Source organism: Balaenoptera ricei, chromosome 3, assembly GCF_028023285.1.
Source record: "Balaenoptera ricei isolate mBalRic1 chromosome 3, mBalRic1.hap2, whole genome shotgun sequence".
Taxonomy (NCBI): Eukaryota; Metazoa; Chordata; class Mammalia; order Artiodactyla; family Balaenopteridae; genus Balaenoptera; species Balaenoptera ricei.
The window spans coordinates 115940347-115953656 of record NC_082641.1 but is presented as its reverse complement, the minus strand read 5'-3'; the positions used below and the strand labels follow the sequence as shown (position 1 = coordinate 115953656).

At 36.1% G+C, this 13310-nt stretch overlaps 1 protein-coding gene across 1 annotated transcript in view; it reads right to left on the bottom strand.

Annotated features, from left to right (window-relative positions):
* PKD2L2 (polycystin 2 like 2, transient receptor potential cation channel) overlaps positions 1-13310 on the bottom strand; it is a 39131-nt gene that overhangs the window by 23670 nt on the left and 2151 nt on the right. Inside the window, exons 3-5 of the mRNA XM_059919101.1 lie at positions 13009-13142; positions 11269-11525; positions 8724-8945 (exon numbers count right to left, since the gene is read on the bottom strand). Of these exons, the coding sequence (XP_059775084.1) occupies positions 8724-8945; positions 11269-11525; positions 13009-13142 (613 nt within the window). The remainder of the gene's footprint in view (positions 1-8723; positions 8946-11268; positions 11526-13008; positions 13143-13310) is intronic.

The window sequence follows — 13310 nt, the reverse complement described above, 5'->3', positions numbered from 1 at the left end:
CATTTGGTAGTGTACATATGTCCATGCCACTCTCTCACTTCGTCCCAGCTTACCCTTCCCCCTCCCCATGTCCTCAAGTCCATTCTCTACGTCTGCGTCCTTATTCCTGTCCTGCCCCTAGGTTCTTCAGAACAAGTTTTTTTTTTTTTTAGATTCCATATATATGTGTCAGCATATGGTATTTGTTTTTCTCTTTCTGACTTACTTCACTCTGTATGACAGACTCTAGGTCCATCTACCTCAATTGAATTGAATAATTCAATTTCGTTTCTTTTTATGGCTGAGTAATATTCCATTGTATATGTGTGCCACATCTTCTTTATCCATTTGTCTGTCGATGGACAGTTAGGTTGCTTCCATGTCCTGGCTATTTTAAATAGAGCTGCAATGAACATTGTGGTACATGACTCTTTTTGAATTATGGTTTTCTCAGGGTATATGCCCAGTAGTGGAATTGCTGGGTCATATGGTAGTTCTATTTTTAGTTTTTTAAGGAATTTCCATACTGTTCTCCATAGTGGCTGTATCAATTTACATTCCCATCAACAGTGCAAGAGGGTTCCCCTTTCTCCACACCCTCTCCAGCATTTATTGTTTGTAGATTTTTGATGATGGCCATTCTGACTGGTATGAGGTGATACCTCATTGTAGTTTTGATTTGCATTTCTCTAATGATTAGTGATGTTGAGTATCCTTTCATGTGTTTGTTGGCAATCTGTGTATCTTCTTTGGAGAAATGTCTATTTAGGTCTTCTGCCCATTTTTGGATTGGGTTTTTGCTTTTATGATATCGAGCTGCATGAGCTGCTTGTAAATTTTGGAGATTAATCCTTTGTCAGTTGCTTCATTTGCAAATATTTTCTCCCATTCTGAGGGTTCTATTTTCGTCTTATGTTTTCCTTTGCTGTGCAAAAGGTTTTAAGTTTCATTAGGTCCCATTTATTTATTTTTGTTCTTATTTCCTTCTCTCTAAGAGGTGGGTCAAAAAGGATCATGCTGTGATTTATGTCATAGAGTGTTCTGCCTATGTTTTCCTCTAAGAGTTTTACAGTGTCTGGCCTTACATTTAGGTCTCGAATCCATTTTGAGTTTATTTTTGTGTATGGTGTTAGGGAGTGTTCTAATTTCATTCTTTTACATGTAGCTGTCCAGTTTTGCCAGCACCAATATTGAAGAGGCTGCCTTTTCTCCATTGTATATTCTTTGCTCCTTTATCAAAATAAGGTGACCATATGTGCGTGGGTTTATTTCTGGGCTTTCTATCCAGTTGCATTGATCTATATTTCTGTTTTTGTGCCAGTACCATACTGTCTTGATTACTGTAGCTTTGTAGTATAGTCTGAAGTCCAGGAGCCTGATTTCTCCAGCTCCGTTTTTCTTTCTCAAGATTGCTTTGGCTATTCGGGGTCTTTTGTGTTTCCATACAAATTGTGAAATTTTTTGTTCTAGTTCTGTGAAAATGCCATTGGTAGTTTGATAGGGATTGCATTGAGTCTGTAGATTACTTTGGGTAGTATAGTCATTTTCACAGTGTTGATTCTTCCAATCCAAGAACATGGTATATCTCTCCATCTATTTGTATCATCTTTAATTTCTTTCATCAGTGTCTTATAGTTTTCTGCATACAGGTCTTTTGTCTCCTTAGGTAGGTTTATTCCTAGGTATTTTATTCTTTTTGTTGCAATGGTAAATGGGAGTGTTTCCATAATTTGTCTTTCAGATTTTTCATCATTAGTGTATAGGAATGCAAGAGATTTCTGTGCATTAATTTTGTATCCTGCTACTTTGTGAAATTCGTTGATTAGCTCTAGTAGTTTTCTAGTAGCATCTTTAGGATTCTCTATGTGTAGTATCATGTCATCTGCAAACAGTGACAGCTTTATTTCTTCTTTTCTGTTTTGGATTCCTTTTATTTCTTTTTTTTCCCTCTGATTGCTATGGCTAAAACTTCCAAAACTATGTTGAATAATAGTGGTGACAGTGGACAACCTTGTCTTGTTCCTGATCTTAGAGGAAATGGTTTCAGTTTTTCATCATTGAGAATGATGTTGGCTGTGGGTTTGTCATATATGGCCTTTATTATGTTGAGGTAAGTTCCCTCTATGCCTACTTTCTGGACAGTTTTTATCATAAAGGGGTGTTGATTTTGTTGAAAGCTTTTTCTGCATCTATTGTGATGATCATATGGTTTTTCTCCTTCAATTTGTTAATATGGTTTATCACATTGATTGATTTGCATATATTGAAGAATCCTTGAATTCCTGGGATAAACCACACTTGATCATGGTGTATGATCCTTTAATGTGCTGTTGGATTCTGTTTGCTATTATTTTGTTGAGGATTTTTGCATCTATGTTCATCAGTGATATTGGCCTGTAGTTTTCTTTCTTTGTGACTTCTTTGTCTGGTTTTGGTATTAGGGTGATAGTGGCCTCGTAGAATGAGTTTGGGAGTGCTCCTCTCTCTGCTGTATTTTGGAAGAGTGTGAGAAAGATAGGTGTTAGCTCTTCTCTAAGTGTTTGAGAGAATTCGCCTGTGAATCCATCTGGTCCTGGGCTTTTGTTTGTTGGAAGATTTTTAATCACAGTCTGAGTTTCAGGGCTTGTGATTGGTCTGTGTATATTTTCTATTTCTTCCTGGTTCAGTCTCGGAGGTTGTGCTTTTCTAAGAATTTGTCCTTTTCTTCCAGGTTGTCCATTTGATTGGCATATTGTTGCTGTAGTAATCTCTCATGAGCCTTTGTATTTCTGCAGTGTCAGTTGTTACTTCTCCTATTTCATTTCTAATTGTATTGATTTGAGTCTTCTCCCTTTTTTTCTTGATGAGTCTGGCTAATGGTTTATCAATTTTGTTTATCTTCTCAAAGAACCAGCTTTTAGTTTTATTGATCTTTGCTATTGTTCCCTTCATTTCTTTTTCATTTATTTCTGATCTGATCTTTATGATTTCTTTCCTCTGCTAACTTTGGGGTTTTTTTTGTTCTTCTTTCTCTAATTGCTTTAGGTGAAAGGTTAGGTTGTTTATTTGAGATGTTTCTTGTTTCTTGAGGTAGGATTGTATTGCTATAAACTTCCCTCTTAGAACTGCTTTTGCTGCATCCCATAGGTTTTGGGTCGTCGTGTTTTCATTGTCATTTGTTTCTAGGTATTTTTTTTTCTAGGTATTTTTTTATTTCCTCTTTGATTTCTTCAGTGATCTCTTGGTTATTAAATAGTGTATTGTTTATCTTCCATGTGTTTGTATTTTTTACAGATTTTTTCCTGTAATTGATATCTAGTCTCATAACATTGTGGTCGGAAAAGATACTTGATACAATTTCAATTTTCTTAAATTTACCAAGGCTTGATTTGTGCCCCAAGATATGATCTATCCTGGAGAATGTCCCATGATCCCTTGAGAAGAAAGTGTATCCTGTTGTTTTTGGATGGAATGTCCTATAAATATCAATTAAGTCTGTCTTGTTTAATGTATCATTCAAAGCTTGTATTTCCTTATTTATTTTCATTTTGGATGGTCTGTCCATAGGTGAAAGTGGGGTGTTAAAGTCCCCTACTATGATTGTGTTACTGTTAATTTCCCCTTTTATGGCTGTTAGCATTTGCGTTATGTATTGACGTGCTCTTATGTTGGGTGCATAAAGATTTACAATTGTTATATCTTCTTCTTGGCTTGATCCCTTGATCATTATGTAGTGTCCTTCTTTGTCTCTTGTAATAGTCTTTATTTTAAAGTCTATTTTGTCTGATATGAGAATTGCTACTTCAGCTTTCTTTGGATTTCCATTCGCATGGAATATCTTTTTCCATCCCCTCACTTTCAGTCTGTATGTGTCTCTAGGTCTGATGTGGGTCTCTTGTAGACAGCATATATATGGGTCTTGTTTTTGTATCCATTCAGCCAGTCTATATCTTTTGGTTGGAGCATTTAATCCATTTACATTTAAGGTAGTTATTGATATGTATGTTCCTATTACCATTTTCTTAATTGTTTTGTTTTGTTATTGTAGGTCTTTTCCTTCTCTTGTGTTTCTTGCCTAGAGAAGTTCCTTTAGCATTTGTTGTAAAGCTGGTTTGGTGATGCTGAATTCTCTTAGTTTTTGCTTGTCTGTAAAGGTTTTAATTTCTCTGTTGAATCTGAATGAGATCCTTGCTGGGTAGAGTAATCTTGGTTGTAGGTTTTTCCCTTTCATCACTTTAAATATGTCCTGCCACTCCCTTCTGGCTTGCAGAGTTTCTGCTGAAAGATCAGCTGTTAACCTTATGGGGATTCCCTTGTATGTTATTTTTCCCTTGCTGCTTTTAATATTTTTTCTTTGTATTTAATTTTTGATGGTTTGATTAATATGTGTCTTGGCGTGTTTCTCCTTGGATTTATCCTGTATGGGACTCTCTCTGCTTCCTGGACCTGATTGACTATTTCCTTTCCCATATTAGGGAAGTTTTCAACTATAATCTCTTCGAATATTTTCTCAGTTCCTTTCTTTTTCTCTTCTTCTTCTGGGACCCCTATAATTTGAATGTTGGTGCATTTAATGTTGTCCCAGAGGTCTTTGAGACTGTCCTCAGTTCTTTTCATTCTTTTTTCTTTATTCTGCTCTGCGGTAGTTATTTCCACTATTTTATATTCCAGGTCACTTATCCGTTCTGCCTCATTCTGCTATTCATTCCTTCTGGAGAATTTTTAATTTCAGTTATTGTGTTGCTCATCATTGTTTATTTGCTCGTTAGTTCTTCTAGGTCCTTGTTAAACGTTTCTTGTATGTTCTCCATTCTATTTCCAAGATTTTGGATCATCTTTACTATCATCACTCTGAATTCTTTTTCAGGTAGACTGCCTATTTCTTCTTCATTTGTTAGGTCTGGTGGGTTTTTGCCTTGCTCCTTCATCTGCTGTGTGTTTCTCTGTCTTCTCATTTTGCTTAACTTACTGTGTTTGGGGTCTCCTTTTCGCAGGATGCAAGTTCGTAGTTCCCGTTGTTTTTGGTGTCTGTCCCCAGTGGTTAAGGTTGTTTCAGTGGGTTGTCTAGGCTTCCTGGTGGAGGGGACTGGTGCCTGTGTTCTGGTGGATGAGGCTAGATCTTGTCTTTCTAGTGGGCAGGACTGTGTCTGGTGGTGTGTTTTGGGGTGTCTGTGACCTTATTATATTTTAGGCAGCCTCTTTGTTAATGGGTGGGGTTGTGTTCCTGTCTTGCTAGTTGTTTGGCATAGGGTGTCCAGCACTATAGCTTGCTGGTTGTTGAGTGCAGCTGGGTCTTAGCATTGAGATGGAGATCTCTGGGAGGGCTTTCGCCGTTTGAGATTACGTGGAGCCAGGAGGTCTCTGGTGGACCAGTGTCCTGAACTCGGCTTTTCCACCTCAGAGGCACAGGCCTGACACCTGGCTGGAGCACCATGACCCTGTCAGCCACACACCATATGTTCTTTTAAGAGCACTCTTAAGTAACATCCTGATTGTGTGCGGTACAACTTTACTTTCGAACTGAGAGTTGCGGTGGATGGGATTTTTGCCTTCCCCAGATGGTTGAAGGTTACAATTTTTGTTTTTGGAAACACCACCACCTCCTTATTTCTATTATTATTTTTGCAAGAAAAGTATAAAGGGAGTTGGAGTGGAGGTGAGATTTGTGATCGGGAAAGCCTTGGACGCCCTCCTCTCCATCTTCTGCCTCTCTCTCTCTGATTAGTTCCTATTCAGCAGCAGATTGAAGCAGGAGATGATCCTTCTCAAGGTTTGTTCAGCAGCTTCACTTCTAGGTGAAGGCTTCATGAACCAAGTGACGTCAACAAACGAGGCTTTTCTCTCTCCCCTCTCTCTAACAGTGAAAGTTGCTCTAATGGAATTCTGTTCTGCCAAAGGAAAATATTGCAAATCTACTTCTAGTCTTCACCCTTTGAAATCCATCTACCATGCTCTTCGGAAGTGCAAACTAGTCCATGTGAAAATATCACATGGAGTTCCTCAGCATCCATCAGTATCAACCACTCAACTTGTGAGTGGATGAGCCTTCAGATGATCACAGACCCAGTCTTCAAGTCTCCCAGCTGAGACCTCAGACACACAAAACTAGTTTCAACCTAGGTGCCAAAGAGCCCTAGCCCCCCAACTCCTGCCTGCGCCTCTGGGAGCTGGTGCCCTTGGCGTGATGTCACTTCCTCCATTACTTCTTTTTTAATGCTCCACTTTTTTTTGGTACTCTGAAAATTCCCAGTGGTCAAAGACCAATGTAAATGAGAAAGAAAGATGTGATTTTTAGCTAGAAATTCATTTTACTCTGTGTTTTGATTGCTCATTCATAACTGGGATACTAATTTATCCCTACAGGAGAACAAGATGATGTTCAAGAACATGCTATACAGTTAGTTACTGTTATTAGTCAGGACTCCCCCCCAAAATACATAATTTTTTTATTATTTCAGAGGAGGGAAATACACTCTCCCCCTTTAGCTTATCAGAGATACTTCTTGCTTCTAAATGTCAAGATAACATATTTTACTAAAGCAAATGTTTTCTGTTTAACTTTAGGCACTGGATGTTGGATACAAAGATCTATATGCAAATAGAAATATAAAAATTCATTCCAATACTAAATATAAAAAGATTTTGAGGCGGTTCACTGTATTTCTAGTGTTCTCCAGAACTGCAGATAATTAAGAATTGACAGTAATTTAAGGAACCAGCATCTCTATCACAATGCCATGATGTAATTATTCCTACCTAAAGATATTAGCAAATCTTATTGGTACTGGAATAAGGTGCGGCCCAAAAAGCAAAAAACCACCAAAACCAAGAACAAAACAACCAGTTAACAAATAGAAAACAGGAATTTGTTTTTTCACCTTGCGTATAGTATGTGCGCAATGTTGGGTAAGTGAGTGAAGTGAAAGAAACCCAGTATTTTGATCTGAAGTGTAGACTAGTAAACAAAAAGCAAAAAATGATGAGTATTCAGTTTAGTTTGCCAGATATGTGTACAAAGGGAAAATAAGTGGATAAGGTCTTAGTGTAAGCAGTATGCTCCCATACAACTACTGATTAGATACACTACCAGTTAAAAGTTTCAAAATCTGCTGAAGTTTCTAAGAAATAACATTTTAAAAGGTAACATAGATGGGACTTCGCTGGTGGTCCAGTGGGTAAGACTCTGCGCTCCCAATGCAGGGGGCCTGGGTTCGATCCCTGGTGGCGGAACTAGATCCCACATGCATGCTGCAACTAAGGAGTCTGCATGCCACAACTAAGACCCAGCAGAGCCAAATAAATAAATAAATATGAAAAAAAAATTAAAGGTAACATAGAATAAGCACAAAACCTAGAGACAGAAAATATGGACTTAATCTAGTATTACAAGGAGTTCTTCATATGACTTTAAGCCAATTACCCCACTGTTTCTACTCTTATTTAGGACATAGAAGTGATTTGTATTCTTCACTTTATCCCTACCAGGACTATCAGAAAGGGTGAATAATGTTGGTAAGAAGCTGATTCCCTGAAAGAAAATACTTTAACATAAAAGGTAAAATGTCCATTGGCTGCTGATGGTAATTCATTTGTTTTCATTTTTACAAATTTTAAAGGCCATGATTATGTTTCACCATCACTGTTGCACAGGGGAAAAATTCCCCTATCAGAGTAAATGCCAATTCCATATTCCAGAATAAAAATGTAAGACTCATGAGAAAAAAGTGGCTCACTGAGACTTAGTGGACACTATTGTTTGCCTGTCTAGCGTTCATTATCCCATTCCTCCTTTCTAACAGAACGCTAATTGTATCAGGCATTCACCCATTCTCAGATCCCTTAGAAGAAGCCAATTCAATCCCCAGGCAGATTCAATCACAGTAATCCTATTTGCTTTGACAGTGTTTGATTCTAGAACCCAGGCCTAAACCAAATAGCATGGTCCAGGTTAGGCAGATTACCTAAGGTAATCAGACCTACAGAAATAATTTTTTCTCTTTGGTTGGTTCTCTGTCCTCCTCCTTGTGAGAGGGGATGTCTGTCATCTTTTTCTTGGGTCCAACAGGTTAGCCCAGGCATGTCCTTCTCATGCAATAGCAGAAGTGCAAGAGAGCAAGTTTTAATTTACAAACCCTTTTCAAGCTTCTGCTTGTATAATATCTGCTAACATTCCATTGACCAAAGAAAGTCACCTGGTTGAACCAGTATCAAGTTCTCGGGCAGTGCACCCTGCCCTGGGTGACAGGGCACTGCAAATTTACATGGCAAAGATGTGAAGAATTGGGGCCATTTTTGCAAATCACCATTGGCTGTAATCATTTCTAGGATGCTGGCTACTGTTATATATTGTTTGAATTTTAAATTGTTCATTCTTGAGACAAAAATGAGTAACTTAATAAAGAAGCTCATTCTGAAAGGAAATCAACAGATTTGAATGATCTGATTTAAAGGAAGAAATCATTAGGACTAAATGTTAGATATGTCCAACTTCAGAATGACAATAAATAAGACTACATATTCTTAAGCAATATAAAACTAACCTATTGTATGTAATTCTCCATGTTCTGGAATATATCCTGAATCAGTGAAACAATGAATATGATGTTGCTCTTTCTTCTTTATCATTATTGGAAGAATTACATTATATTTATTTTGGAGCTTATGATTTTAATCTCAGTACAAACATGCACAAACTGGAAACCCTAATGAGGGCTCTGGGTGTCTTTTAAATTCAGTATATTAATAAGAGGTTTTGAGTAACTCACCTGATGATGCAAAACAGATTTACATTAGCATTGTATACTGAAAAATCAATAAAAACAACTCTAGTGCTTCTTGTGATCCAGCTGTTCATTCGAAGATTAATGAACTTGTTTAGGGTTTCAGATTTTGATTTTGATAAAGTGAAAATATATCCCCCATTTCGGTAAACACCAGTAAATCCCCAATGCCAAGGGGAGTTGGTACTAGGAGCAGAGTACTTCCATCTGTTAGATATAAAAAGAATAATGGAGAGATGAGAAAGCCTGACTGAGAAGTATCTAAGAATTTAAGTTAACCTTTGGTTCAAAGTAGTAGTTAAAAAAAAAGTAGTACTAAGTTCGTAAGTATTATAGTAATTTTGAAGCAAGATGGTGAGTTAAGGATTAAGCTAAAAGGATTAAGATTGAATATGTTTTCATTTTTTAGTGCTTATTGTGGGCAACACACCGGACTACATACTATGAGAAAAAAAATTTTTTTTAAATCCATCTGTTGCCTCAGGGAACTTGAAATCTAGAAAATAATGATGGATTTTTTCTTTAACCTGTTGTCTCTGTTATCTTATGAGATCTTTAGTCTTTGAGTAGGACAAAAATATCCAGGGTTTTGATTCAGAAATATCTGTCTCAGTATGGGGAAAAAGATGCTTCACAGTCTGTGTTTTAATGATCATATACCATTTATAAATGCCCAATAAATAAAAACTTTGTTACAATGTCTATATTGTTATATAGGTATCTTATTTTAATGAAAGTACACAAAGTAAAACCTGTATAACTAAATTTTGTTTCCATTCTTTCTACTTTTAACTTAGTTATGCAATATCAAAAAGTAAAGCTTTGATTCTTCATTTCAGTCCCTATCCAGTCTCCTAAAACAGATCTGAACAATTATCCGAAGATGCTCTGCTTAAACTTGTTTTTCTGTTAGTAATACCATGTTTGTTTTCAGCAGAGAAGAAAAAAGTGACAACACTGAGATACAATACTCATTTTTAATGAAAATTCCATAGTTGTATGTTTGAGCATTTTCCATATGATTGTTAAACTGAAACAAGAACATTTATTACACCAACCCTCTCCTACTTCCAATTTTTTATAGTGGTTTTAATTAATGAATGTTACATTTTAGAAAGAAAAACAAGCACAAATTGATTCTTATTTTGGTTGTCAGGAAATGACACGTATTAAAATTCTAAATCCATAATGTTAATTTTGGTATTTAAATTATTTGTAGTTGTTATGAAAATTTGGAATATTAGAATACCTAACAGATTAGTCTTGAGATCAAATTTAAATGTGTAATTAATAGTTGACTTATCTTGTAATTTTTCATTGAAAGGGAAATAGTGTGTAGTACTGTTATAATAGTATAATATTTAAGAGAATGTGTCACCATACTTATGAATTTATTAGGTTTATAAGAATTATACAAGCACTTTGTTGCCCTCAAGAACACCCAAAAGTCATAGAAAGAAAAAATAAGTCAACAAAACCCACAAAGCAATGATCAATCCTAGGGGTACAGAGGTAGTTGTTCAAGAAAGGAAATGTAATCACTGTTCATATTTATAAAATAAACATCGACTAATGATTAACAAAAATTACGGTATAACTACAGGCTAAGAGGAACAGGAAGTGTGTATGTGGAGGGAGTGGCATAAGAGGGATATATGACAGACACTTTCCATGATAGAGACAATAGATATATAAAACTATAGAATCAAGTAATAGTATAAGCATATTATTCAGAAATAGGAAGTATATACAAGAAGAAACAACTAAAAGTGGCTGCTTCTGGAGTGGGAATTATGAGTAGGAAAGGGTGGACTTTGTAAATATTTCATCACTTTGATAAATATCAAATTTTAAAAAAGATATATTTTGTGCCTCTATGATTTTCATATGACCTTAAAAGCAATGATACCAGCAGCTTCTGTGTTAAGGGGAGGTAGTGACAGTGGCTTTGGGCTTTTACATTTTCAATATAAAGTGTAGACGTGAGTCTATACTAGCATTAGCCTCAGCCACTTTGGAGAACAATGGCCATAAGATCTTTGGCAGGTATCATCAGATGCAGTGTCTGTAAAACATAACTGCCCCTTTTCAACATTGGCAACAATAGAAGATATCACTGAAGTAAGCCAGAGTGAGAAAGCAACAGAGTACACCAAAGACACTCCCTAGGGATCCCAAGAAGCATTTGGAATGTGTTTGAGGGCATCTTGCCAGAGCCAGAAAAGCTGATTGAGTTTTGTAAAAGCAAAAATGGGCACTTTGCCCTGTGTCCAATATGACTTAGCACTTCATTTACCACAGTTGGAAAAAAAACACTTTACATCCTTTGGTAAACAAAAAAATAACAGGTTTACTCTTCCTTTTCTAAACACTGCATCTCGGAGTCTTCCTTTGATACTATTACTGAAACAGTCTCCTTACCTGTCAGGCCCCTGTTGGTATTATTTGGAAAATAAATATGTTTTCACAATTGTTTGAAGATACAATGGTAACTGCTAGAAAAAGTTACGTGTAATTTTATACTACTTACTCAGTGTCATATTTAAGGCCAAAATCAGACAGATCTTCATTTTCAGAAGTGTATTTGTCATAACATTCATTCATCAAGGACTGAAAGGATGAATGGACCTTGCACGTGTTGTTGCGGACTTTTAGTTGACGGACTCTGGGGACTCCTAAAAGTATGTTCTCATAGTAGATGCGACTGCTGTTCTTTAAGTCATACAAATTCTTGTTATTGTACCATGAGTCCCAGTACAGGCCTTCCAAAAGGGGTCCTTCCATAAACTTCATATAGAAAAATAAATGTTATGGGAAAAATATTTCATGTCAAGTGTATAACAGAATCTACATTCATAATGTTATCCATAAGAATATAAAAATCAGTGATTTTAGCCAAGCCACCATTAATAATGGTAATGGTAAATGATGATGTTGATGATGATAACGAAAATGGTTAACATTTCCTGAGTACTTACTATGTACTGCTCTAAGCACTTTACAGGTATTAACTCATTTAGTTCCATAACCCTTCTTCTCCGAGGGGTATACTGAAAACTCTCCCCCAATACATGAGTATCAGGACTGGTGGTCATAGCCACAATTCATGACTTCACCTCGAAGTTATCTGTGTCCCCCCCTTTCCCCTCCAACTCTGGCGGTGGTGACTGCTTCTGTCTCTGTCCCTATGTGCTCCTTCTAAGAGATCCTAAGCCTAGGGTTCATTTTTTTCTTTCCTGCCTTTGTCTTATTTGCCATTGGCCACATACATACCTCAAGACAGCACAGTAAAAAAGAAGCAGTTGGGCTCCACTTCTTGTCTCAGGGAAAATTTCCTATCATTCTTTCATATTTCACTTGGCCTAAACCAATGACTTCTAATCATCTGCCTTATCTCACACTTCTCTCACTCTCAGGAAATGACATTGTCTCCGTGATAAGTTTCAAATTCCTAGCATGGCATTCATGATTAGACCTCTGTTCAATTCATAGTTTGGTCTTTTCCACCTCATCTCCTATATGCCTATAATGCCAAACATAGTTCCACGTGATGAATTACTTATAGTACATATCGTTTTTTCTTCCTAGCATGGTCTTCTGTTACTCATCCTTTAAAACTCAACTGAATTGTGATCACCTCTGGAAAGCGTTCCTTACCTCTTCCTTGTATGTCCCAATGTTTGTGACATGGGATACCTGAAACTGCTGTTCCCTTAATTGTTCTTTCCTCATAATGTGAACATCTTGCTAAGTTAAGTGTAACAGAAAAAACAAGTCTGTTCCAATGCTAAAGGAATGATACTCTTATGCAATTAAAAACACTATAAAATTATATTTTGTAAATGTACTCTTTATTATATACTGTACATTACTGAAACACACACACAAGCGTATAGGCCTGTATACTAAAATCACATATATTTTAATTTATGGGCAATTTAAGGAATTTTTAACGGTAATTTTCACTGTATACAATTTTAGACTGACTTTGGATCCTAACTCCCACATAAGAAATCTCCTATTTCCCAAATGCAACGATAATGTTAAAAAAATAAATATCACTTTTTTAAAGTTATAAGAACTCTATCACACTGAGAACACAGGTTCTCAATAAACACTTAGTGGTTGATTGATTCTAATAGTTTAAAGAAATGACATTTATTTTTATTCATTCCTTCAATAAATATGTATCAAGTATCTACTATGTGTGCCAAGGGCTTGTTTATGCAATGCCTAAAGCTACTTCATCCACAGTCACATGACATCTTACCTTCCAAAAGTCAGTTATGCTGTGAATAGACTTAAAGTTGGTTCTTTCTTCACCATGCACAGACGTGTCCAAAAATAGAGATGACATAACTTTGTTTAAGTAATACATATGTGGGTTTACCATCCCAAAAGTCACTAAGGAGAAGAATTTTTTGTTTAAAAATTTACGTTTAAAAACTCAATTTTTGTCAGGATTTAAAATGTACTTGTAATTTGTTCTCAATTTTGTTTTGAAAATTCAATTTTATTTTTCTAATTATAAGAGCAATAATAAAAAAACTAAAATAGAAATATACAAAACAG